Source organism: Pristiophorus japonicus, chromosome 8, assembly GCF_044704955.1.
Source record: "Pristiophorus japonicus isolate sPriJap1 chromosome 8, sPriJap1.hap1, whole genome shotgun sequence".
Lineage (NCBI taxonomy): Eukaryota > Metazoa > Chordata > Chondrichthyes > Pristiophoridae > Pristiophorus > Pristiophorus japonicus.
The window spans coordinates 32623035-32650976 of record NC_091984.1 but is presented as its reverse complement, the minus strand read 5'-3'; the positions used below and the strand labels follow the sequence as shown (position 1 = coordinate 32650976).

Genomic DNA, 27942 nt, shown 5'->3' with positions numbered 1-27942 from the left:
TTCCCCCTCATACTACAATCTCTTCTGATTTACAAATGTGCATGGTGTAAACATGTACCTCTTGCTTTACCCCCTCCCCATACCACAACCCGACACTTGTGCCTTCCTTATTTCAGACACCCAAGAAATGCAGCCTGCCCAGCCAGTGGGTCAACAAGAAGAGGGAGAGGAGAGTGAAGAAGAAGGAGAAACACCGTCCCTTGATTTCACACTCCCAGCTCCTTGAAGTCGACCTGCAAGGCTATTTGCAATGTCCCCCACTGAAAATCAGCAGCCTTCCACCAGCCATGCTGCAGCCACTGGGGTAGCACTGCATAATATCACTAGGTTAGGCAAAGGCACAAGCAAGACAGTCACTGAGTGAATGCACAGGGGTGATTAATTGATTTTTTTGAGGTAATATTGGATGCATATATGGATAAAGTTGGATTGGAAAGTTTGCTTTGTCGTGGCTTTTAATTCAGCATTGTGGCAAAGAGGATGCTATGATGGTCAGTGACAGAGGGAAGGTAAGGTATGGGACAAATGTTGAAAGGGAATTGGGGTTATGTTCACCGGTACCACAGGCAAATGAATCGATCTCGGATATCTCGGCCAGAAAGGGGCTGTCTGGGTTCCATCCTTCCTTCTGCTTCCTCCTCTTCTTCTTTTTCCTCTTCTGGTTTTTCCTTGTACGCCTCCTCCTCCCACTGTAAGCAGCTTGTCCCCTTTGCTGCTTCTGCTCCGTCTCCATGTCATGCTGCAGCCCAAGGGGGACTGCAACTGGAGTCCCCAGGACTGGGAGCAAGTGGTCTTCTCAGAGGCCTTTCTTTAAGAGCCAAAGCCTTGCAAACATTCGGCAGCATTCCCCGCACACTTCAACAACTTTTTTAATTTATTGCACCAAACCACTATTCCAATAAAATGTAAAGAAACCAGAAGAAACCAATCCAAAAACAAAAATCTAATCTTACCTGAAAGTTGTGTGTGTGGTTAAGAAGCCCTGGCAGCAGCTCCCTTGTACTGCTGCATGCATGCTCTTCCATGCGCGGTTTGGAGCGGGCGTTATAAAGAGCTGCAAAGTCCAAAATCACAGATCATGCAGCACTTCAGGCATTGCACACTGATTGACGTCACAATCTGGATCATTTACATATAGGAATATTCAAAAAGGCTAATGGAATGCTGGTCTTTATAACTAGAGGACCAGAATACAAGGGGGTAGAAGTTATGCTGCAGCTATACAAAGCCCTGGTTAGACTACACCTGGAGCACTGTGAGCAGTTCTGGGCACCACACTGTAGGAAGGATAAATTGGCCTTGGAGGGAGTGCAGTGTAGATTTAGCAGAATGATACCCGGACTTCAAGGATTAAGTTACGAGGCGAGATTACACAAATTAGGGCTGTATTCCCTGCAATTTAGAAGGTTAAGGGGTGATCTGATCGAAGTTTTTAGGATAGTAAAGGGAATAGATAGGGTAGATAGAGAGAAACTATTTCTACTGGTTGGTGAGTCTAGGACATCGTGGCCATAGTCTGAAAATTAGAGCCAGATCTTTCAGGAGTGAAATTAGGAAATACTTCTACACACAAAGGGCGGTAGAAGTTTGGAACTCTCTTCCACAAATGACAATTGATGCTAGATAAATTGTTAATTTTAAGTCGGAGATTGATAGATTTTTGTTAGCCAAAGGTATGAAGGGATATGGGCCAAAGGTGTTAGATCACAGATCAGTCATGATATGGAATGGCGGAACAGGCTCGAGGGGCTGAATGGCCCACTCCTGTTCCTATGTTCCTATGGAAGCAAGGAAAGGCAACGGCAGCATTGCTGACCTGCCCAAAATGGCGGCCGCCACATTCTGCACCGGAAGCGAGGCAGCCGCCATTTTTTCTTCCAAACCGAGCTTAACAGCTGGTGTTAAAGGTTCCAATTTTGCGATCATAATGTCCATTTTTATATAAATATATAAATATATATATATATATATATATACAGGCCACTATTCCTGGTTTCTAGAAACTGTACCCCATAAAACATGGGGGGGGGGAAATTACGTAGCGCTCCGTTTGGGGGCGGTAACAACCGCGAGATGGAAGTTCTTGCGCCAGGTGTGGAAGTCCCGCCCTGCTCACAATATTGGGATTACTGCTCCTGAGAGGAAATAGAGCACAAAATAACCCACTCCACTTCATCTGTGGGGTGCTATGGGGGCAGAAGCAAAGAGAGAGGGAGGCAGCGGTGCATGCTGGGACACATAGCGCTGCCACGTAGAAAGGGCCCTCCCCTTCATTAAAGCGGGGCACTGGGGAGCGGGGTGCCGTGACATTAGCCTGGCACTCAAGCGGAGTGCCGGGCTGCCAGATCGCTGCATGGATGCCGCGTTAAAGAATGCAATGGGCCACGATAGGTAACTCGGCCGATTTTGTTTCTGCGCATGCCACCTCCCCTTTAACTAGTGCCTTGCGAGCAGCCTGCAGCCCGATGCGTGGCCTCTGAAGCTATCGCTGTCATCGCCCGGCACAGCTCCAGGGGACGCGTCCGTATTTTTGCTCTGGGGCAAAAACACGTACCAGCGCACGGTGATGATGTCATGACCGCCGGCGCAGCAGAGCGGGGCACTACCGTTTACCACCATCACTAAACTCCCACTGGAGCGCTAACGGGATGTGCAAACAACCCCAATTTCTCCCCCATAATCTTTGTGTATGCCATATAAATCTCTATGTTTGCATCTGTTAACATTGGACATTGTTTTCTTGCGTACATGGGTGAACATTTTCTCCTCTCATTGTGGAAGAGGAAAATCAGATGGAAGCTGTTGGAAATATTGAGGTGTACTACAGTGAGGCACAAATTACAAATACGCCCCATTTGTCCAATGCTGCAGGACAACATTTAATTTTAAAGGGCTGTGTTGCCTAGTCAAATCAATTGCAGAGCAATTTACCGCACTCGGCAGTGTAGGAGATTTTTTTTAAATTTACTTTTGTCAGTGCCAGCAGCCACACTACAACTAAGGCAAGTGTGCAGCCATGTCTCTCTCTTTCCATTGCAGCCAAAAGGTAAATCAGCCCACTGGTGTCACAATGTTGATGTACTTGTATCTAAAAACTCTTGTGGCACACCTCATGATATTTTTTAAGGACAGAAACATTATACCATGTAAAATAGATGTAGATGTAAGGCTAGAATGTGTATTTGCTCTGCAAAAGGGTATGGGGAGTAGGACCAAGTGGGTTGGCCTTCCTCAGAAGACAATTGGTTGATTGGCCTACTAGTAAAATTCTATGAATAAATTAAAAGTCTTGCATTTGGTGTGCCCTTCCTATTTGTCACTTATTTCCAGTAATGATGCAATATTTTGCCATCACCTTTATTTTGGCCTAACTTGCAACTATATTGATTTTTTAAAAATTAATGAGCTTGTTGTCAGAATCCCATCATCCAAAAGCAGTTCTATATCATAATAAGTGATTCATGAGCAGTATGTCAAACATCAATTAAATTGTGGTACACTCTCGCTTACTAATTTTCAGATATGAGCTATATTGTAAAGTTTTATCGAACGTGACAAGATTGAAACACCATCAGTTCCTGGGTATATTTTGAAGCCAGTAAAAACAATAAACAATATCAAGCTAAAATTCTGACACTGTTAAGTGGGACATTTGCACTGGAATGAATGGAAACTGCACAGCATGCACAAGCCAAGCAATTAACACTGCACATTTGTTACCCTTTTAAATTTTTAGGTCTACATGTCATTTTATTTTGATTGCAGTTGCTTATAATACTCGTTGTCGCTGACAATTATTTGCAATTTTGGGGTTGGTCAAGTCATCAAGCCTTACCGTATTGGCAAATTTAGTAACTTCACCAATCAGTACATCTGGCTGTAATGTACTCGGGTTGTGCAGACTCATTGGCTGCGAAATGCGGCACCTTATCACCAGCTGTTATGGCTGATTTAAAGAAAATAATGGTGGCTGCCTTGCATCCGTCCACGTCCGGTGCGGCCCATGCTGTCCGCCATTTTGGGCGATAGCGCAGGCGGGACGTGTGTGCGCCTGAGGTTTGCGGAGTCGGCAGATTGTGACGTCAGCCAACGTGCAGCGCTGATTTGACGCACGACCTGCCATTTTGGACAGCGCCTTTCCAAACAACGCTCTCTCCTAAACACGCACAGCAGAACGTGCATTCAGCTGCACAAGGGACCCCCCCACCAGTGCTAATTAAAGGGATACATCCAACCTGCAGGTAAGTTGGTTATTTCTCTTGTACTGGTTGTTGCAGAGTTTATATGGATACTGGCTTGCTGGAAAACATTTATACAATTGTTAAAGCATGCAGGGAGTGCTGCTGGACGTTGGGAAGGCTTTGGCTACTACTGTAAAGCCTCTGTGCACCACTTGCTCCCAGTCATGGGGGCTGTACTTGCAGACCCCCTTGGGCTGCAGCACGACAGGGAGATGGAGCAGAGGCAGCAAAGAAGGCAAGTTGCTCACAGAGGGAGGAGGAGGAGGCCTTATCCACCGAGGGTCTTTCGGGAACACTGCTCCTACCTGCGCCGAAGCCAAGACCAGTGTATTCAGAGATGCCGCATCACCAAGGATGTGGTCACAGAACTCTGCCACCTTTTGGAACCAGACCTACAGCCTCAGAGCAGGGCAAAGATAGCTCTGCCAGTGGCCCTTAAGGTGAGCGTGTCTCTAAATGTTTTCACCACCAGATCTTTCCAGGCTGGAGCAGGCGACATAGCAAACAGTTCACCAGCCATTGCTGCATCCAGGAGGCCACAGAGGATCTGCACTCGAGGAGAAGGGACTTCATTCCCTTTTCTCTAAACAGAGAGAAGCAGGAGAAGCATGCACTTGGGTTTAGCCAGGCTATCAAACATCTCCATGGTGCAGGCTGCCATCGACTACAAACATGGCTTTGCGAGCACCGCATATCAATGTTGTGATGTACCGTAACCGCAAAGGGTACCACTCACTTAATGTGCAGTTGGTGTGCAACCACACCAAGAACATCATGCTGGTGAATGCCCGCTATCCTGGTTGCATTCATCCTGCTCCAGTCTGCTGTGCCAGCAATCTTCCAGCAACCATGTCGAACCTGAGGATGGCTGCTCGGCCACAAGGGCTATCCGCTCTCCACTTGGCTGATGATGCCCCTCTGCAACCCCACCATTTGCGGCCAGCACTCATGCATTGAGAGCCATGCTGTCATGAGGACCGTCACAAAGCAAACCATCGGGGTGCTGAAACAAGAGTTCCGCTACCTTGACCGCTCGGGAGGAGCCCTCCAGTATGCACCCGAGCAGGTGTCCCAATTCATGGTGGTCTGCTGCATCCTCCACAATCTGGCCACCATGAGGGTGCAGCCCTTGCCACCACGGGTTCCGCGACCAGATCAGGAGAGGGAGGAGTTGGACGGGAGATGGCTGCCTGCAAATCCCCGTTCCGGATGGACTGTCCTTGAGCACATCATCAGACTCCAGTTCCCCTGACTGAAACCCCAGATCCCTGTTGCTCACCACTTCCCCACCTTATAATCCCTCTGTCACGGAAAATCACAGCGTCCTCTTGGCCATAATGCTGAAACGAAAGCCTCCCCTAAACTAACATTCCAACATAATTTTGTAAATGATTAATTTCAAAATTACATAACAAAATCAAATAATCACTCTTGTGCATTGCCTTAGTGTCTGTCTTTTGCGTGCCTTTGCTGTCCTGGTGTTCCTACACAAAGTGGCTGCAGCACAGCTGGTGGAAGACTACTGACTTTCAATGGGTGAGATTGCAGATAGCCTTGCAGGACGGCCTCTGGCAGCTCTGGGCCCAGAAGGCCTGGTCTCAGACTGCACCACCTCAGCATGGGCAGCAGGCTGGGCTGGCTGACTGACAGGCAACTGCAATGGCGCTGGCGGGGTTGCAGTGATGGGGGGATGAATGCTGTCATCCTGAGAGAGGACAGCGGGTTCCTGCTCCGCGGAACCACTGCCACTCCCCCGGGGTGGCGCCTCAGCATTCCTAGCCGTCTGTCGGAGGATTGTTGTGACACCCTGAAAGCCCCTTTCCACACTGGTAAACCCAGCCACGACGGCAGCAGTCTGAGCTGCATGACCGAAGTCAGAGCCTCACAGGAGCACTCGGACATTGGGTCGCTTCCGGCTTGTGCTGAAATGGAAGCTGCGACATCGCCCATCACACCCAGCATCACGGTTGGGTCCACAAGTCCTGGAAATCGTGGGCTCAAAGCTGTGCGCAAAGCCCTGTGCAAGGTTGGAGCCAGACTCTTCCTTGCTCCTTGACAGTGATAAGAGGCTCTCTGGCAGGCCTGCCATTGCACGAAGGATTTCTGTATGCATGCCCATCACCCTTCCACTGAAGGCCACACCATCCAAGTCCTCATCTGAGTTCTCTGCAGCAGAACTCATATGTGACCTCGCCTTCCGGGAACTGGCAGTTGCACTACCCTTTCCTCCAGCCTGCCTGCAGCCCGCTCGTGCCTCAGCACCACTCACCATGTACTGATCCCACCCACCTATATACTACCCTCTAAAGTTCGCACATGTCCATTTACTGAGCTGGTACCTGGGAATGTCAGATTGAGTGACAGCGTCTCTTCTTCTCTATCACTCTCTTCCTCTACTTTGCTATTGAGGGAGTATTCTTGCTATTGAGGGAGTGCAGCGAAGCTTCACCAGACTGATTCCCGGGATGGCGGGACTGACATATCAAGAAAGACTGGATCAACTGGGCTTGCATTCACTGGAGTTCAGAAGAATGAGAGGGAATCTCATAGAAACGTTTAAAATTCTGATGGGGTTAGACAGGTTAGATGCAGGAAGAATGTTCCCAATGTTGGGGAAGTCCAGAACCAGGGGTCACAGTCTAAGGATAAGGGGTAAGCCATTTAGGACCGAGATGAGGAGAAACTTCTTCACCCAGAGAGTGGTGAACCTGTGGAATTCTCTACCACAGGAAGTTGTTGAGGCCAATTCACTAAATATATTCAAAAAGGAGTTAGATGTAGTCCTTACTACTAGGGGGATCAAGGGGTATGGTGAGAAAGCAGGAATGGGTACTGAAGTTGCATATTCAGCCATGAACTCATTGAATGGCGGTGCAGGCTAGAAGAGCCGAATGGTCTACTCCTGCACCTATTTTCTATGTTTCTATGTTTCTTCCTGCATAGGTTGGGCTGCTGGCAGTTCTTGGGTATCTGAAAGAAGAAAGGCACAAGGGTCGGGTTGTGGTGAGGGGAGGGGGAGAAAGCAAGATGTGCATGCTTACACAATGACCAGTTTGTAAGTGAGAAGAAATTGTGGGATCAGGGGGAAGTGGGATGTGAGAAGAAATTTCGGTACCAGCGTACTGTCATCATCAATGCTTTCTGCCTCACTAAGCGCCATGGCCCCTCCAATTATATCCAGAATGGTCTCCTCCAGCTGGGTCAGGTTCTGCAGCAATGCTTGCCCATTACCTACCTGTTACCTCCTGCTTTCGCCACCTTGCCCTGCAAGATAAAGGGAAGTGTGTCAGTGAGTGTGGTGCAATGTGTTTGGGTGATGTGCCTGTTATGGTTGAATAGCTGGCATTGTGAGAAAACTGTGAGATGTTGGTGTGAGGCTTGCAGCAGTGGTAGGTGTGTGAGGATGAGGTGAAGCTATGATTGTGAGGTATGAGCCATGATTGATTGAAATTGTTGGTAGATGAGTGATGGGGATGTGGTGCGTTGTGCAGTGTGTGAGGCTAGTGGTGCAGTTGGTGGGATATGGCATTTGAAGATGCATTCACTGACCTTGACCATTTGTGTGAGGTCATTAAACTTCTTCCGGCACTGGACCCAGACCCTGGGGAAAGACTGGTGGCACTGACCACTTTAGTAATCTGCTCCCACTTCCTTCGTACAGTATCACTGGAAGGCCGCCTGGTCCCATGTGGGTACAGGACCTGCCTCCTCCTATCGACTCCCTAAGCTAAGGCCTCCAGGCACTAAAGTATCTGAGAACCGAGGGGCCCTTTCTCTGTCCTGTTGCGACATTGATAACTTCCCCTTTGTTTAACTCCACTCAGAATGAGATACTTCTTTCACAAAGCACCTCCCCTTTAAGAAGTGCAGACAGCGTTTCACTCTGCAGGTAATATTTAAATAGAGATCAAACTTACCACGATAGTGTGCTCCCTGCTGAGCGCTGAGTCAACCAACAGCATGTTCAGATCTGGGCTCATGTTAATTAGTAGGCAGCATGCATTACTTTCAACCGGCGTGTGCAGATTGTGCATTGTTTTCAGGCGTTATCGAATTAAGCCTACATTAGTTTTATTCGATTTATTAGACGTTCATAGTTTTTAAAAACTGGTTTGTCTGCCATCAACACAAAATTAATTCACAATTTTTGAAAATGTATCATTCTGTTGTCAGCTTGGTTCATGTCTGAGTCAGAAGGTTATGGATTCAAGGAGTGCTCCAGGACTGAAGTAGATAATCTAGACAACACTTCAATGTTGCATTGTTGGAAATGTCATCTTTCAGATGAGATATTGAACTGAGGTTCTATTTGCCTGTTCAGGTGGGCATAATAGTTCCCATGGCATTATTTGCAAAAAATTGTCCAGTTGGCCTGGCCAACATTCCTCCCTCAACCGACACCATTAGAAAAACAAATTAACTGATCATTCTTCCCATTCGCTGTGTGTAGGATCTGTCCATGTGCAATTGGCTGCTGCATTTGCCTAAGCACAACTATGAAGCGATGAAGCAATTTGCGTTATCCTGAGAATATGATGAGGCATTATATAAATGTATTTCTTATGGTCTTAACCAGATGCATTTTTAAATGTGTCCAATTTGAAATCTTCCAGCACTTGATAACATAACAACCAAGCACTTAAGAACATAAGAAATAGGAGCAGGAGTAGGCTATTTGGTCCGTCGAGCCTACTGTGCCATTGAATAGGGTCATGTCTGATCTGATCTTGGCCTCAACTCCACTTGCCTGCCCACTCCCCATAACTCTTGACTCACTTATCATTCAAAAATCTGTCTCTCTCCACCTTAAATATATTCAATGACCCAGCTTCCACAGCTCTCTGGGGCAGATAATTCCAAAGACTCATGACCCTCTGATCGAAGAAATTTCTCCTCCTTTCCATTTTAAATGGGCAACCTCTTATTCTGAGAATATGCCCCCCCAGTTCTTGATTCCCCACGAGTGGAAACATCCTCTCTGCATCTACCCTGTCAAGCCCTCTCAGAATCTTATACGCTTCAATAAGATCACCTCTCAGTCTTCTAAACTCCAATAAGTGAGTATGTCAGTAATAACTAAAGGACCTTGGGGTGGAAGTTCGGTCACGTCTCTGTTGCGCCGAAAAACTGGGAGGAGCAGTAAATTTTTCACCGGGAAATGCTTTGCGCCTCCAGCCACAAAATTCACCCAGCTGGGCCCTGAGTGTGGGGCGGAGTGCTAAGGGGGGCGTTCTGCACCTCTTGTAGGGTACTAGGCCGGCTGAGCAACTGAATATCTCTCGGTAAACAGCTGGCCTCGGAGCGCTCTAAGAGAGGTTTCTGTGGGGAAAAAAACTGATAAAAATCCACCAAAAACATTCCTAAAATTTTACTGATGCCTCATCCACATGAATCGCAAAAGTAAAAAAGTAAAAAACACTCACACTTACCTCAGGTAGACATTCCTTCCCAGCTTGGACCACCAGCTTTCACAGGCGGGCCCACTCGGGCGCGCTGCGGGGCACTACAGATCACGCGAGTTTCAAATTTCGAGCAGGTGTCGCAACCAGGGGCGTTGCACATCGGCTCGCCTCTCCCGGGCGGCACTGCTCCGTGATGCTGTAAACCGAGCATCGAATGTCCCAGCTGGCCGCCTGCCCGAAAATGCTTTCCGCCACCATTACCGCCCCTCCGGGGCGAAAATCCAACCCAAAATCTATAAGTTATGACATTTTGAAACTACAAACGATAAATAGCTATTGGCACATATTATGACCAAAACTGTTTGACTTTTAACAAGTGGCTCGATCAGCATTACTTTACTGGGGAGTAAATGATAGTTGACTTGTCCTGCAGTTTTGTTCTTTAAATAACCTGTCATCAACTGCTTTGAATGAGACATTGAACCAAAGCCCAATTTTCCCTTGCAGGTGGAACAAAAGATCCGATGGCCCATTTCAAGGAAGAGCATGAAGTTCTTCATTGATCACTCAACCAACACCACTAAAACAGATTATCTGGTCTTTTTCTCATTACTGTTTGTGGGACCTTGCTGTTGCAAAAATTGGCTCCTGCATTTCCCAACACTACAACAGTGATTACACTTCAAAAAGTACTTCATTGGCTATGAACTATGAAGCTCTTTTTGACATCCTGAGGTCATGAAATGCACTATATAAATGCATGTTCTTTCTTTCCTGGTACAGCACAGTCTATCTAACACAACTAATTAAGGGATATGGGCTGCAAAATTCGGTTCCTTAGCGCTCATTTTACCAGCGCTACAAGTGCCATTTTGGCTCCAAAATAGCATCCGCGGTGCATACAGACACTTCTGGTGCTAGGTGCACTGGATGCTATCTTGGTGAGGACATTAACGCGCACGCAGTGGGTGTCCACCGGAATTATACAGAGGGCAACGCTGATTTGACGCCAGCACTGCCACTTTGGAGCTCCATATTTCAGCTAACTTCTTAAACTTGCACAGCTGAACACGCATTCAGCAGCAGCCATATCAACAACAGCGCTATTTAAAGGCATCATCAACTACTTTCACAAAAGCAAAATACTGCGGATGCTGGAATCTGGAATAAAAACAGAAAATGCTGGAAATCTCAGCAGGTCAGGCAGCATCTGTGGAGAGAAAGCAGAGTTAACGTTTCGGCTCAATGATCCTTCGTCAGAACTGGAGAGTGTTCGGAAAGAACAGATTCTTAACAAGCACTGAAAGGGGGAGGGGAAAAAAGAACAAAAGGGAAGGTCTGTGATAGGTTGGAAGACAGGAGAGATTAGAGAGACAAAAGGGATGATGGCCCAACTTCAAATGGTAATGCTAGGAGTTAGAAAAACATTAGTCAAGATAGGGTGTGAATGGCGGGATAATGACCAGCTGCCATGAGAGACAAGGAGAAAAAAAGAAAGAATGAAACAGGCTCTGGCGGGGGTGTGAGGGGGCGGGGTGGGGGGGGGCGGGGGGGTGGTGGGGGGGAGGTGGGGAAGGGAGCCAAAGATTAGCAGCGGTTATGCTTTGAAATTTTTGAACTCAATGTTGAGTCCAAAAGGCTGTAAAGTGCATAAATGAAAGTTGAGGTGCTGTTCCTCGAGCTTGCTTTGAGCTTCGTTGGAACAGTGTAGGAGACCGAGGATGGAAAGGTCAGAGTGGGAATGGAGTGGAGAATTAAAGTGACAGGCGACCGGAAGCTCAGGGTCACACTTTCGGACTGAACGGAGGTGTTCTGCAAAGCGGTCACCCAATCTACGCTTGGTCTCCCCATTGAGTTGGTGAGGACTGCATTGCCTGCGGCTGGGAAGGTGACTGTGGCCATGAACTTTGATGTGTCGGGCTCCTTTCAGGCTGGAGCAGGAGATATTTGCAACAACTCCCAGTTTGCCATCCATAAAGTTGGCGCGCTGCCTGCACCGGACACAACAGGCGCAGGCTGAGTGAGATGTGTGATTAGCTCGTGCCCACTTTCAGACCCTGTCCAATTTAGCCCCGAAGATCTTCATGAAAATTTTTCGATGGCAAACGATTTTGCAAGATTAAGGGCTGAAAATTTGGCAGCACTCAAGTTGGGGCGTTAAATTTTGAAAAGATGAAAAAGTAGTGCCAGGCACAAATCATTGTATTCTCCAGCAATATTCAGCTTTAGCACTCCAGAGGTAAGTGGAGCACTAAATCAAGCAGTAACCACTTCTCTTAGGGCGCTAAAGTCTGAGAGCGGGGCCATAGCGGCAGAGCACTAAACAATTTTGAGTGTATTGGTAATTGCATGGGAGGCTGCTTCCCTCACTTAAAGGGAAAGGTCAATGACGCTGCACAATCTAGTTGTCGACAGGTCTGTTTTACGACTGCCATTACAGCCGCAAACACTCTCACAAAGTGAAGGGCTTGGACATCTTGCACTCGTAAAACATGAAAAACTTAGCGCAGGCACCAGACTGATGCAAATAATAAAGGTTGCGTTCGCTGAAAACCATTCCTTTTAATTACCGCTCCCCAAGCGGCCAGCCGAGTTCACGACACTCCTCTTGCTGGCGTTGTCAGCATGAGGCGATACAGCGGGGGTCGAGAGTCATTTTACACCTGGGGCAGTAATGGGGCGCTGAGCACTTTATGACATCACACTCTGCGAGGCGCTGGAGGCCCAGACTCTACGAGTTAGCGCCAGCGCGGGCGTTGCTGCATTCACTGCACCCAGTTGCTAACCCCTTAGGGCCCCATTAGCGCCCCCTCCAGGTGCTAATGTGAGGCACTAACCTACCGAATTTCTAACCCAATGAGCCAAGCGTTATTTGGTCACAATCACAACATGCACCACTGATGCAACTACTTGTTTGTGATGTGTCTGTGCCGAATACTTTCCCATGAGATACCCCTTTAACGTAATGTAAAAGTTAAAAGGGTATTACAGTTTTAATTAATCCTACTGATTACAATTTTTAATTGATCACTTATCTGGAACCTATTACTTTTCACCTGATAGAAAATTGTAGATTAATTGCCTTTATCCCCTTTTCAAGACTTATTGCCAATTATGTTCATGCTGAGAATTTCAGGTCGACTTTGAATGATTGGATTAATTGACTGGAGTAAAATAAGAACACATCCACTATTTCATTAGCATATTAACAGGTATATATGCATATCCAGTTGTCAGTTACCAAATCCCAAATGAAGTGTTTTTCAAAAATATACTGCAATGGTTTGATTGCTCATTAAAAAGGATTCTTTTACAGAGAACTGCATGAGGCACAAAAGGAAGCCCACTCACTATTCAATATTCATACAGCATGTCACTTAAAATAATGCATGGTCATTGCTGTTTTATTATGTGCCACTAGTGCTGTCTCTGCAGTGTTTCATATGAAAATGTCTCAACTCTTAAAGCTCTAATAAGCTGAACCATTACAGTCATCCTCTTAAAAAATAGTTCAAACCTTGTGTAACACTTCCAAGGAATTGAACAGTTCTCAGAACACAACATTCATTTTTTACTTGAATTCCTATTCCAGCAAAACAATTTAAGGTTGAAGTAAAAATATATTTTAAAAAGTTTTGAGACTGTAAATCAGAAATAAAATGCTAGTAACTGCTTTGTAACATATTATTTCTCAAATATTAACTTCAAGCTTGGAATTGATTTTCCATTCTCAACCTATATTTAAGCAGTAGGATTAAGCCAATTGGGATTTGTATTTATATATTTAATCCTTTCATTAAACAAAGACTAATTAAACAAAGACTATTGTATTTGGGGAGGAGCAATCACATCACCAATTGCACAATATATTGAGCACAAAGCATTTATGCTACTTTATACTGAGTGAGCGTTAGATTTTTCAAATATTTAAAGCTTTGTATGATACATATTATTTTATATTAAATAAACATGCAGATCTTATGGCAAAATGCTTTGTTCAGGCTTAGTAAAATAGCAGTGTGGCAAATAATGTGTTATGATTTTAGTAAATATAAACACTTAGATGGTAAATTATTAATTTTATATCAAAAACATGGCATGAAAATATGCTAAAGTATTTTATTGTACAAAAATCCTTGTAGATTAGCCATTCTTTAATTCTGCTATATTAATGCAAATTATTGCACTGAACATATGCTAATATGTCCACAAATATGTGGTGTTGGATTTTGGTTTCAAATTTCAGAGCCAAAACCTTGATTGTGTGGATTAAATGAAAATAAGTTAACCTATTACATAAGGTAGGAACAAGAAAACACCATTCAACCCACTTACCTCACCTCATCAGGTCTGTATTAGAATCTGCAAAGACCATTTGCTATCATATTTGAACAGCTACTAACTCAGGAATGTTTACTTCAAATTAATCAGAATTAACTTCTCTAGATGGCATTCTATTTCATAAATTAAAACCAAATAACGACATAAGAATTAGCAGCAGAAATAGGCCATAAGCTATAGGTAGCTTGGTAATTCTGCTACGATAATACAAAAGCAAAATACTGCGGATGTTAGAACCTGAAATAAAAACAGAAAATGCTGGAAATTTCAGCGGGTCAGGCAGCATCTGTGGAGAGAAAAACAGAGTTAACATTTCAGGTTCTGACAAAGGGTCATCAACCTGAAACGTTAGCGCTATTTTTCTCTGCACAGATGCTGTCTGACCTGCTAAGATTTCCAGCATTTTCTGTTGGTAATTCTGCTTCCTGATTCTGCTAAAATTGAAGAAGAGGGCATTTAGGGCCAATAGCTATGATTCAATATAAGAGAGAATCTAAAAAAAAAGAGGTTAAAGGGATAAGGAAAGCAAAGGAGTATAAGGAGTTAACTTTTTAGAAGCTGTTGCCTTTTTAACAGCCAAAAGACCTGTAACACCCCGACTTAAAAAAGGAGGCAGACAGAAAGCAGGAAACTATAGACCGGTTAGCCTCACACCTGTTGTTGGGAAAATGCTGGAGTCCATTATTAAGGAAGCAGTAGCAGGACATTTGCAAAAGCATAATTCAATCAAGCAGAGTCAGCATGGTTTTATGAAATGGAAATCGTGTTTGACAAATTTGCTGGAGTTCCTTGAGGATGTAACGAGCAGAGTGGATAACGGAACCAGTGGATGTGCTGTATCTGGATTTCCAGACGGCATTCGATAAGGTGCCACATAAAAGGTTACTGCACAAGATAAAAATTCACAGGCTTGGGGGTTATATATTAGCATGGATAGAGAATTGGCTAACTAACTGAAAACAGGGAGTCGGGATATACGGTCATTTTCCGATTGGCAAACCGTGACTAGTGGGGTGCCACAGGGATCGGTGCTGGGTCCTCTATATTTAAAATCTATATTAATGACCTGGATGAAGGGACCGAGTATAATGTAGCCAAGTTTGCTGATGATATAAAGATGGGTGGGAAAGCAAATTGTGAGGAGGACACAAAAAATCTGCAAAGGGACATAGACAGGCTAAGTGAGTGGGCAGACATTTGGCAGATGGAGTATAATGTGGGAAAATGTGAGGTTATCCACTTTGGCAGAAAAAATAGAAAAGCAAATTATAATTTAAATGGAGAAAAATTGCAAAGTGCTGCAGTACAGAGAGACCTGGGGGTCCTTGTGCATGAAACACAAAAAGTTAGTATGCAGGTACAGCAAGTGATCAGGAAGGCAAATGGAATGTTGGCCTTTATTACAAGGGGGATAGAGTATAAAAGCAAAAAAATCCTGCTATAACTGTACAGGTTATTGATGGGGCCACACCTAGAGTACTGTGTACAGTTTTGGTCTCCGTATTTAAGGAAGGATATACTTGCATTGGAGACTGTTCAGAGAAGGTTCACTAGGTTGATTCCGGAGATGAGGAGGTTGACTTATGAAGATAGGTTGAGTAGGTTGGGCCTATACACATTGGAGTTCAGAAGAATGAGAGGTGATCTTATCGAAACATATAAAATAATGAGGGGGCTCAACAAGGTGGATGCAGAGAGGATATTTCCATTCATAGGGGAAACTAAAACTAGGGATCATAGTCTCAGAATAAGGGGCCACCCATTTAAAACTGAGATGAGGAGGAATTTCTTCTCTCAGAGGGTTGTAAATCTGTGAAATTCTCTGCTCCAGAGAGCTATGGAGGCTAGGTCATTGAATTTATTTAAGGCGGAAATAGACAGATTTTTGAGCGATAAGGGAATAAAGGGTTATGAGGCGCGGGCAGGGAAGTGGAGCTGAGTCCATGATCAGATCAGTCATGATCTTATTAAATGGCGGAGCAGAGTCGAGGATTCAAATGGCCTACTCCTGCTCCTATTTATTATGTTCTTATGTAAATCAGCACAGTTCTTTATAAGTGGAGATAATCTGAAACGCAATTACATCCTTTTTCTCATTCAATTCCTCTTCTCACTTATTTCCTCATCATTTCTCTCCTCGTATTGTACTGGTTCATGTAGTCTGGGTGTTGAATTAAAACATGTTGAACAAATTGCAATATTTCATGCTACTATGGGGCAACTAATTTTGTCTGGATTGGGATGATGAGGAAATAATTGAGAAGAGGAATTGAATGAGAAAAAGGATGTAATTGCGTTTCAGATTATCTTCACATATCAAAGAACTGTGCTGATTTACATCAGAACATAAGAAATAGGAGCAGGATTAGGCCATTTGACCCCTCGAGTCTGCTCCACCATTTAATAAGATCATGGCTGATCTGATCATGGTGAAGCTTCAGCATTTCACTCCTTGGGATCTATTTATTCTTCTTTGTGTTTGGAAGAGATCAAATATTTTAGGCAATTAACATTTTCCCTAAAATCTCTGATTGATGCTTCAGTAGCGCTCCGTTAATTATATAGAAAGACTGTACCCTCGGGCGATAGCCCAGCGATCTTCAGTGGAAAGTCCAGCCCAATGGATTATATGGTTTTGAAGAGTTAGAATATAAGGAGGTTGATGCTGTAACATACTGCGCAAAGTAAATGTAAGAAGGCTTTCCAAATGACTAAGGCATTTCAAAGTTACTGCTTGGAAACAGGAGGCATTGATTACCACATTAACCTCTGGAAATAACCAGTTACCTATGTGACGATAGAGAAATAAGCATTGAAGAGACTGGCACACCAGTCAATCACCTAGCATCTACAGTTCTCAGTGGGGCAATTAAAAAACTATTACTCTGACCCCAAAGGTCTGGAAACCAACTTCCCCAGGAGATAAGCAAGGTAGAGGCCGACTTTTCTGGTAAATGTTGATTGATGGCCCACAGCACAGCTCGAAACCAACCCCAGAAACTCTCTCCTTTTAATGGCTTTCTTAGATTCTGGTCTCTCATCCTCTCTTCTCCTGTATAAAGTAAAAATATTGTTTCTGTTTCATTTCATTCTACAGGAATCAAGTGCCAGTGTTTCCTTCAATCCCATCTAATTTTTTGAAGCCATGATTGAACCTTCAGCTCCAACAGTGGGATCAGGACATCTGTCATATTTAATGTTGTGGAGCAGGAGCACATGTTTCCTGTGTATCACAAAACTAGTAGTCAAGTTACACAATCCATTAAGAATGATTCTAGATTTTAACACCCATTCTGGCTATAATAATTTCCAAAATAGGCAATGCTTATTTGTATTGTCCACTTCCAAACCATCACCCAGCTTTTTCTTTTCTTTTATTCACTCACCAAATGTGGGTGTCGTTGGCAAGGTCAGCATTTATTTCCCATCCCTAATTGCCCTTGAGAAGGTGGTGGTGAAGCACCTTCTTGAACCATTGCAATCCGTGTGGTGATGGTCCTGTTAGCGAGTTCCAAGATTTTGACCCAACAACGATGAAGGAAGAGCAATATATTTCCAAGTCATGATGGTGTGTGACTTCGAGAAGGTGTTGGTGTTCCCACGGAGAAGCCTTGGTGAATTTCTACAATGCATCTTGTCGATGGTACACACTGCAGATACGGTGCGCCGGTGGTGGAGGGAGTGAATGTTAAAGGTAGTGGATCGGGTGCCAATCAAGCGGGCTGCTTTGTCCTTTATGGTGTCCAGGTCTTGTTGCAAGTCCAAATGTTACTTGCCACTTATCAGCCCAAGCCTGAATGTTGTCCAGGTTTTGCTGCATGCGGGCATGGACTGCTCCATTATCTGAGGAGTTGCGAATGACACTGAACACTGTGCAGTCATCCACGAACATCCCCACTTCTGACCTATGATGGAGGGAAGGTCCTTGATGAGCAACTAAAGATGGTTGCGCTGAGGCCATGCTCTGAGGAACTGTTGCATCAATGTCCTATGGCTGAGATGATTGGCCTCCAACAACCACACTCTTTGTGCTGTACTGGAATAGCTTGGCATGGTTAGTTCTGGAGCATAAGTCTTCAGCACTATAGCCAATATTGGGGCCCATAGTCTTGCTATATTCAGTACGCTCAGCTGGTTCTTGATATCATGTGGAGTGAATCAAATTGGCTAAAGATTGGCTTCTGTGATTGTGGGGTGCCAATCAAGCGGGCTGCTTTGTCTGCTTCAGGAGGCGTTCAAGAGGGATCATGTACTGAGTACTTCTGGCTGAAGAAGTGTTAATTTCTTCATGGTGTTAGAAGTATTTGGTAATCAATATCTTCTCTGTACAAAACCAGTTATAACCCCTCTCTCCCCTTCCCCACAATCTTTAAAGAAGTGACCAAAGTCAAAATTAAAATCTTCGCTCACACCACTTGTTCAATATGCTGATACCTATTGTTTCTTAAAGATGAAGGAGAATCCAGGAGCGAAGGCGGATGCACAGACTTGCAAGCAGCATTTGAGCTATTGAACCAAAGGGATTCACAGTGTAGATGGGGAAATTTGCATTCCCAGCCTATGGCAAGGTTTTCTGGGTTCTTGTGGACCATGGCCATGTTTAAAGTTGCAGCCCTTGTGTCCAGTAGAGCTGCTCTGGGATACATAAAATATACCGCTTTCCAGTAACATCACCTGAAGCGTACCATTAACAAGGGACACCCAACTGATTGGTCTCCATGTTGGTTAGAAACTTGAGATTTTTCCTGTCGCATGAGAATAAATCTGGTGTTACTGCTCTGCAAAAGGTGAGAGGGAGGGAAGTGCTTTCAATAAAATCTGTTTCCCCTGGACTTTCCTTCTTCTTTAAGTATAGTCTTCCATTGTTTGTATGGCAAAGCAATTGACCTATAATGAGGTTTCTAGGGAATGAATTCCCCCAACAACAGAGAGACTTTAAATCTGGCTTACCTGAAAGTATACTATTAGACTGCACAGATGTCAAATTTTACCATCTGGTGTGTACAAACCACAATAGCTTGTGGCTTATCATGGAAAAATAGGCCAATCTAACCTCTTTGTTCAACTTCCCATTTACAATCTTGCCCCTCTATGCATTGACTGCGGTTATGTTATACCCAGTGGTGCAACTCACTATAGGCTTCTGGATGCAATTCAAAATGAAGGTAATACTCCTCAAACCTAGCTTTTCCTCCCTGTCCCCCAGTGTTATGTTACTGCATTGGAAAAACCATTAATTTCAAATCTGGCACAGCACTCTGAAAGGATTCAATCTATTGCAATAAGATACAATCTTGACTTGCAATTGAAATCGTATGTTCAAGAAGCAATCAAACTCTTTTGCTGTACACAGGTGCATTTCCTACTGGATAAATTCAAGTAAGTCAGAAGTGGCTTTACCTCACTCTCTATTTAAACCTTGTACAATAAATAAGCACATAATACCAAAACTGTGTATCTAATAAACAATAATAAGCACTGACCATTCTAGGACTATTGGACCAGTGAATTAAATTGTCCATTTAGACAAAGGATTAAGAACACTTGAGGCAGACACATTATTTAGTATTTTTGTATAATAGTCAGAGAATGCAGTCTTTAAGTTTTTATATTGTTGATAGAACTCTCCTTTCATTAAAAAAATAATCTATTGCTGCTTGCAATTATGGACTTGAGCACAAAAATCTAGCCTGACACTCCAGTGCAGTACTGAGGAACTGCTGCACTGTCGGAGGTGCCATCTTTCCAATGAACCGTTACGCCAAGGCCCTGTCTGCTCTCTCAAGAGGACATAAAAGATTCCATGGCAATATTTCAAAGAAGAGCATGGAGTTATCCCCGGGTTCCTGGCCAATATTTATCCCTCAATCAACATGACAAAAACAGATTATCTGGTCATTATCACATTGCTGTTTGTGGGACCATGCTGTGCTCAAATTGGCAGCCGCGTTTCCTACATTACAACTGTGACTACACTCCAAAAAGTACTTCATTGGCTGTAAAGCGCTTTGAGACGCCTGGTGGTCATGAAAGGCGCGATAGAAATACAAGTGTTTCAAGTCTCTTTTTTTATGTTCTCCAAACATCTCAAGACATTCCATTCAGAGTATTTCCTATCTATTCTCACCTAATAACTTTCATTGTAACCCTCCTAAATTGTCAAAAAGAATTCCTGGACTGTATGGTTTATAAGGATTCCTGTGCGTAGATGCACACACACATTACAAAACAGGAGCTTTCCATTTGCTCAGAGAGTAACTGGTACTCACTCATTGCAACCAGGCCTGTAGCACAGTCACTCTGGAGCCACGGAAATTTGCAGAATATTTGTCTTGTACCTTTACCTTTCCCATGGACATTGAGAGTTATCATTGTGGGGGATAGGTTTGTGTGGTTGAGTACAGAGAAAGTAAGGTAACAATGTGTCATGCCTAGAGAAAAATTCTAAATAATTTTCCAGATTTGTGTACTGGATGCAGTATTAATATTGTCAGTAAAACAATCAGAAAAGGGCATTTTTTAAGTTTAAATTTTGGTTTTCCTCGTGTTACTGGGGGCAAAATTACCCTGCACCCTGTTTGCAGATGGTAACCTGGGCCACTGCGCACTCTGCAGTCCCTTTGGCGGCTGCCACGGAGCCACCAGGGATGCCCTCTACCGGGCCAATAGCTCGGCACCCATAACGGAGTGCCGAGCTGCAGGATGCTGGCCCGGTCAAGGTGAGGGCTGCAATTGTCGGGCTGACAGAAGAGTCAGCCGACAGAAAAATATAGCAGCTCACGGCGCAAATGGCCTCCCCGCTGGCGGTGACCCTGGCCGGCGCCATCCTCGCTGCCCGTGGGACAATTTCCTCCACGGGGCGGTAAAGGATCGACACACATGGCGATGATGTCATTGCGTGTGTGCTCCTGCCTTGGGTGCAAATTGCGGGGCGCCGTCCTACCCTCACAATGCCCCCCCCTCCCAAACCTCTGGGGCAATTTCCCATTAGCGCCCACTCGGAGGTGCTAATGGGGCTATAATAATGGGCAATTTTGCCCCCAAGGTGACAAGTTAGAAGTTAACGGAGTGTTTATGTTCGACTGTTGTTTCCGTTGTTGCACAGTTTAAATGTGATTAAATGTCACAACTTGATGGAGGAGTTGCAGTTTGGCTTTGAAGAGGTTGTTCCAAAAGATTGTGCCAAAATCATCCAGATTGCCAGTTATTTTTGTAACATGAGATTGCAACGGTGACCAATTCAATTTAGGTTCAAATAAAAGGTTGAGGCTACATGTTTCCTGTAGCTTGAGAAACCTTCCTAAGGAACTGACATACTTTGAGATCACTCTATTTTGACTCCCAAGACAATCTTTCAACAGAAGATATAACTGTTTGCAGAAGTCATGTGGAGTGAGAAGTTAAAGTAGCAAAATCATACTCCTCATATATTGGCCCAGAATTTGCTGGAGCGTGCCCCGTTAGTTAGACTTTATCCCTCGCCCTTCAGCTCGACAATGTATTGCACTGCTGGAAGCACGATGGCTACAAGGCATCTGGGACCTTGGTGAATGAAGGAGCCAACAGTCTGTCTCCTTAGCTAATGAGATTTAATGATTGAGAAAGAAATAGAGGAATGATAGAATGTAAAATAGGGTGAATTAAAGTCAAATCAGGTACAGAAAGAGAAATAACGAAGGGGAAAGAAAGATTAGATTGAGAGAGAAAAGAGACAGGAAGGAAAAGTAAGAAAAAAATGTAAACATTTTAAATTAAAAAAAATCTCTTGACAATTTACTACCTGTAAGAATGAGACTCCACCATGTCAATTCTTTGTTTTCTGGGCTGGCGAGGTTGAGTGGCATTAGAGGAACATAAATCTCGTCATCAAATCATTAAAAAGGTACTTAGCTGTACCAGCCCTAACTTTCTGCGGTGAGTTTAATTGGCAATTAATGTGAAAATGCAAAAATCTCTTGACACTTACGGACAGATTAGGGGCGAGCTGTCATTTTTGTGAGGCTAACAGCGGAGCGGCGTAAATTGTCCAGCAACCTGTGGCGATTCACAATTCATGGAGTATCTCTTCCTCGCCACAATTGCTGGATAATTTACGTGTTAACAACGCCATGCACATTAAACTCGTCGTTATTTTTGCAGCCAATTCTGGCCCATTATATTATCGAGCTTCCCCTTTGTGAAGCTCACAGTATCTGAACAAATAACTTTTACAATTTCTGCTTCTTATCAGCTGTAGGTATTAGTGGCAGATGATCCCTTCATCGTCACATTGTCAAAGGAAGATCCTGACCCCTATACACAAAGTGACATTTCAGTCCGGCTACTTTGAGCCACATTAATACCAGTTCACAAAATTCCAACAGATTAATTAAAAGCACCAATTGAGCTATGGAGAAGGTGAATCCAATTAACTAGTCATACTGCAAGTTCAGAATATTTATGTGGCATAAACGTCACACTCGTACAAGGCCATGAGTTTAAACCAGCAGACTAAATTTGAACTGGATTAATATGTCAAAATATTTAAATTAGTATGCATATCATTCTAAGGAACATAGTGCACTGATACCGATGATTTCTACCCATACTGGTGTTCAGTGCAATGTGTGCAATGAAACACTTTGTGTTGAATGAGTATTATTCTGAAGTCATATACTGACATATGCAGGGTATTCGAATTCTGCACTACCTCGGCTCATTTCTGCAACACATCCAGCTGAATTATAGGAACATATGAACAGGAATTGGCCATTTCTGCCGTTCACTTAGTTCATGGCTGATCTGTGCCTTGATTCCATTTACCTGCCTTGTATCCGTTTCACTTGATACTCTTACCTAATAGAAAAATCTAGCGATCTCAGTCTTGAAAATTTCAATTTATCCATCATTTTGGCAGAGAATTCCAGATTTCCACTGCTCTTTGTATGAAAGAAATACTTCATGATCTCACTCCTGAATGGCCTCGATCTAATTTTAAGATTGTGCCCCCTTATTTTGGATTTCCTCCACCCAGAGGAACTGGCTTTTAAAAGGGAATCAGATAAGTAGCTGAAAGAAAAAGAATTGCAGGGCTACTGAACAAGGGCGAGGATTGGGACTAGCTGAAGTGCTCTTGCAGAGAGCCGGCATGGGCTCGACGGGCCTCTTCTGCACTGTAATGATTCTGCATAAAAACATAAGAAATAGGAGTAGGGGTAGACCATTTGGCCCCTCGAGTCTGCTCCGCCATTCAATAAGATAATGGCTGATCTGACGCTGGCCTCAACTCCACTTCCCCGCTCACTCCCCATTATCCTTGACTCCCTTATCAAAGAAAAATCTGTTTATCTCCACCTTAAATATATTCAATGACCCAGCCTCCACAGCTCTCCGGGGTAGATAATTCTAATGATTCATGACCCTCTAAGAGAAGAAATTCCTCCTCATTTCGGTTTAAAAGAGGTGGCCGCTTATTCTGAAACAATGTCCTCTAGTTCTAGATTACCCCACGAGGGGAAACATCCTCTCTGCATCTACCCTGTCAAGCCCCCTCAAAATTATATGTTTCAATAAGATCACCTCTCATTCTTCTAAACTCCATGGAGTATAGGCCCAACCTGCTCAACCTTTCTTCATACGAGAACACCTTCATCGCAGGAATCAATCTCATGAACCTTCTCTGAACAGCCTCCAATGCAAGTATATCCTTCCTTAAATAAGGAGACCAAAACTGTACACAGTACTCCAGGTGTGGTCTTACCATTGCCCTGTACAGTTGGAGCAGGACTTTCTTACTTTTATACTCCATCCCCCTTGCAATAAAGGCCAGCATTCCATTTGCCTTCCTGATTACTTGCTGTACCTACATGCTAACTTTTTGCGTTTCATGTACAAGGACCCCCAGATCCCTCTGTACCACAGCATTTTGTAATCTCTCTCCATTTAAATAATAATTTGTTTTTTTATTCTTCCTACCAAAGTGGATAACCTCACATTTTCCCACATTATACTCCATCTGCAAAATTTTTGCCCACTCACTATTTGTATCCCTTTGCAGATTTTTTGTGTCCCCCTCACAACTTGCTTTCCCACCTATCTTTGTATCAACAGCAAATCTGGCTACATTACACTCAGTCCCTTCATCCAAGTCATTAATATAAACTATAAATAGTTGAGGCCCCAGAACTGATCCCTGTGGCACCCCACTTGTTACAGTTTGCCAACCTGAAAATGATCCATTTATCCCGACTCTCTGTTTTCTGTTAGTTAGTCAATCCTCTATCCACGCTAATGTAATACCCCCAACCCCGTGAGCTCTTATCTTGTATAGTAACCTTTTGTGTGACACCTTATCGAATGCTTTCTGGAAATCCAAATATCCGACATCAACTGGTTCTCCTTTATCCACTCTGTGATTTTCTGTGTCTATGCTATCAAATCCTTTTATCAATTAGATTATCTCTGAACTTTCTAAACGCAAGGGAGTACGAGTCAAGTGTATGCAAGTTAGCCTCATAATTTAATCCTTTAAGCCCTGGTATCATTCTGGAGAATCTGCAGTTTGAGAATGAAGATTCTGGGGGCAAAGTTGCCCTATTTTATATCCTCATTAGCGACTCCAGGGGGCACTAATGGGGCTCAATGAGGTTATCGCCTCGGGGAAGGGGTCGATATCCTCTCTGGGGAAATTGCCCCGGAGGTTTGGGAGGCATCGTGTCATTTGTGCTGGGGCCACCATACTTTTCTGTTGGCCCGACAATGGCGGCCCTCGCCTTGACCAGGCCACCATCCTGCAGCCTGGCTCTCCGTTATGGGTGCTGGGCTGTCCCCGGTAGAGGGCATCCCCTGGTAGCACAGTAGCAGCAGCCAAAAGGACTGCAGAGTGCACAGTGGCCCTCCCCTTTAATTGAAGGTGTGGTGTTCTGCTGTGTCAGCTCTACGTGGAGCATCTGCATAGCGCTGATGTTGCTGGCGTGGAGCTGTGCTTCGGAGGGCAACGCTGTACTCAGCGCCACACTACCGCCCGGGAGCGCCTCTCCACGGACGCGGTGCGCCTCCGATAGCACTCCGTCTCCGTTGAGGGGTGGAATGGCCGAATTCCGCGCTGGGGGCACAACCCCGGCCCTGGACGGTCACCGCCTCCAAACGGGGCGCAGGGCAATTTCGTCCCCTCTGTGGCTTGTCAATCCAGGATCTGGGGCACCTCAAATTTCGATATACAAATAATACTTTTAAAATACTGCATAAAACAATGCTAAACTGATAGATTTTGTTTAATAGGAAATGTAAGCCACAAGCTGTTTAAAAGCAGTTTACTTGGCTTGATCTCTGAGCCCCCATTGCTGCTTGGCTGTTTACAAAAATGTCCACAGGTACCACTTTACCTAGCCTGGTGAGAGTACTAGGAGTTCAGTGTTACGTAGTCGGTAACCAATAAGGGTACACTAATAGAAACAGGGAATGCTGAGAATACGCAGTATTTTGCTTTTGTTGTCGGACATACTAATTAGAAGCTGTGTTCATGGAATCCTCATGCATTTTATACCGTGCTAACTAAATATCCAGGTAAAGTGTACAAGGTGTAAATTATGGAGCACAATGATACTCGATCATATACAGGCAAGTGCAACATTGACATGCAGAAATTAATTTCTCTTGCAATTGTTACAAGTCAAGAAAGCTGGCATATGAAGTGAATATATAAATGACAGCAGACTGAACGAGCACCAGCTGTGATTGAATGTGCCACCCAGCTTCCTCCTGGGATCCAACTCTGTGGGTAGAAGTTTCTGATCTTCCAAAATTAGGCTTAGGTATCAAAAAAGTGTGTTATAATTATATAGAGGTAGATGGGCTCCTTTCATTTATCATGCCTTTTGGTCACCACCTTTGGGATAATTTTAACCTCCGGAAATGGGTGGGTTTGGGTCAGGTGGGAAGTTAAAATTGAAAACATTTCAAACCCGAACCCAACCCTCCTCGAACCCTTCCGGTTTTGATGGGGGAATGCAGGGGCAGGTGATCAACCCGCTCCCAGGAGGTGACTCACTCATTTAAATATTTTAACCCGGCAGCTAAAGGGAGCCGAGGACTGCTGGATGGAACAGGTAAGTGCCTTTCCAGCACAGCTTTTGGGCCAGGAGGAGCAGGAGTGCCTCCCCCCCAGCCCACCAAGCTACCGTATTAACCTTAGCACCGATCGGACTTACCACCGTGATCCGATGTCCTCCCCAACCCGAAGTCTCCTTCCCAGCCCAGCACAGCCCCATAGTGCTACAATCCCCAACCAGCGGAAATGTATATGTTTCCCATAATATCTTGAAAACTTCGATCAGATCACCCTTTAACCTTATAACTTCCAGGAATGCAACCCGAATTTGTGCAATCTCTCCTCGTAACTTAACCCTTGAAACTTCTGACATTGCATTTTATTAAACATTCTTCAGTCGATGTGAATAAATGATGGACATAGTTTTTGGCACTAGAAAAATGCTCTGATTGGGTCTCTGTGATCACATGACCTGATTGATGATTGGTCCCCTTGGAGGATAAGGCACACCCAACAGTTTCTCTGGAATGTGTAATTAGAACCGCCCAGCCCAAGTTCTCAGTGACTTTGCAAAGTGTAATTCGAGCCATTCTGATTGTCAAGTCCCAACAGGAGAGAGCACCCCCTCTCCCCACACAAGTTCTTGCCCCATCTCAGCCCACGTTCCTGACACCCCCAGCCAAAGTTCCTGCCCCACGTCAGCCCAAGTTCCTGACCGCCCCCCCCGCCCCTGCTCAAGTTCCTGACACCCCCCCAGCCTAAGTTCCTCACCCCCCCCAGCCCAAGTTCCTCACCCCCCCAGGCCAAGTTCCTGCTCCCCGCCCCCTCGTCCAAGTTCCTCACCTCCCCCACCCCACTCCCCCCGGCAGCAGCACAGCTCAGAAAAGCAATGCTGTCAGGACGGCTGCAGCACAGCTCAGAAAGTATGGTACAGGCCCTACTTCCGGTTTCAGGTTTGAGGAGTCTGTGCATGCGTGGGAGGATGGGGGTGGAGTCCAGGGGACAGTGGTGTGCCTGCGTAGGCGTCGGGGGCAAAGTCCAGAGCAGGCAGGCACAGAAGGACACTCAAAAAAACTAGTGCAAATAACCACTCTGATAAATGATGGTTTGATGGCTTTAAACTTAAATTTTCATGCGTAAGGTGGGTTTTGAAGAAGGAATATGGCCTAAATTCAGTGCTTTAATCAGGGCCTCGATTGTTTACTCTGCTATCTACTCATTTTACACCGGTTTTCCAGATATTGTGGAATAGCTCACTGAAGGGAAGATTTTTGTAAATTAGGGTGTACAGTTTGGCCTTACTTGCTGAATATGCCATTCCAGGAAATTCTGGGCTGATATTTTAGTGGTGTTTTTTGATTCTGAAAGAAGTAGATGAAATCCATTTGATCTACATTCTCTGATCTGGCATATTGGTCATTCAATTTATTGACATTTTTTTTCCCTGATGGATTTCACTAATATAGGTGCAAGGATTAAAAACATTGCTTTCGATTTGCTCGTATGAGCCATTTAAAAAATATATTGTTGCTGAATTGTATGGCTGCAGAAACAGCTTGTTTTAAGGTAGTAGAAATTTGTGGTCTGTTGGAATTTTCCAATTTTTCACATGAATGCGAATTCATTCCTTCATCTTGTTCAGTTGGTGGGAGGGGTAATTTTATCACCACTGGACCTAAACAATTTTTGTAATTGATGTTTCTTGACCAGATTATTTCACCTTTCAGGTGCCTGAAGTGCGCTGATGCTCCCTGTCAGAAGAGCTGTCCGACTAATCTGGACATCAAGTCATTTATCACCAGCATTGCAAACAAGGTAGGAAATGACTGGTATTTAGGTCCATCTGTGAAGGATAAATGATGTGAAATAAGGCTTACCAAAATTAAATCCCTGAAGCAAGGCTGCAACAGCGTAACCAGTTCAGGAGGTT

The 27942-nt window shown here is 44.4% G+C and overlaps 1 protein-coding gene across 1 annotated transcript in view; it reads left to right on the top strand.

The window, feature by feature from the left end:
- Nucleotides 1-27942, top strand: part of LOC139268039 (dihydropyrimidine dehydrogenase [NADP(+)]-like) — a 1057241-nt gene that overhangs the window by 387326 nt on the left and 641973 nt on the right. Inside the window, exon 4 of the mRNA XM_070886024.1 lies at nt 27740-27827. Coding sequence (XP_070742125.1) covers nt 27740-27827 — 88 coding nt within the window. The remainder of the gene's footprint in view (nt 1-27739; nt 27828-27942) is intronic.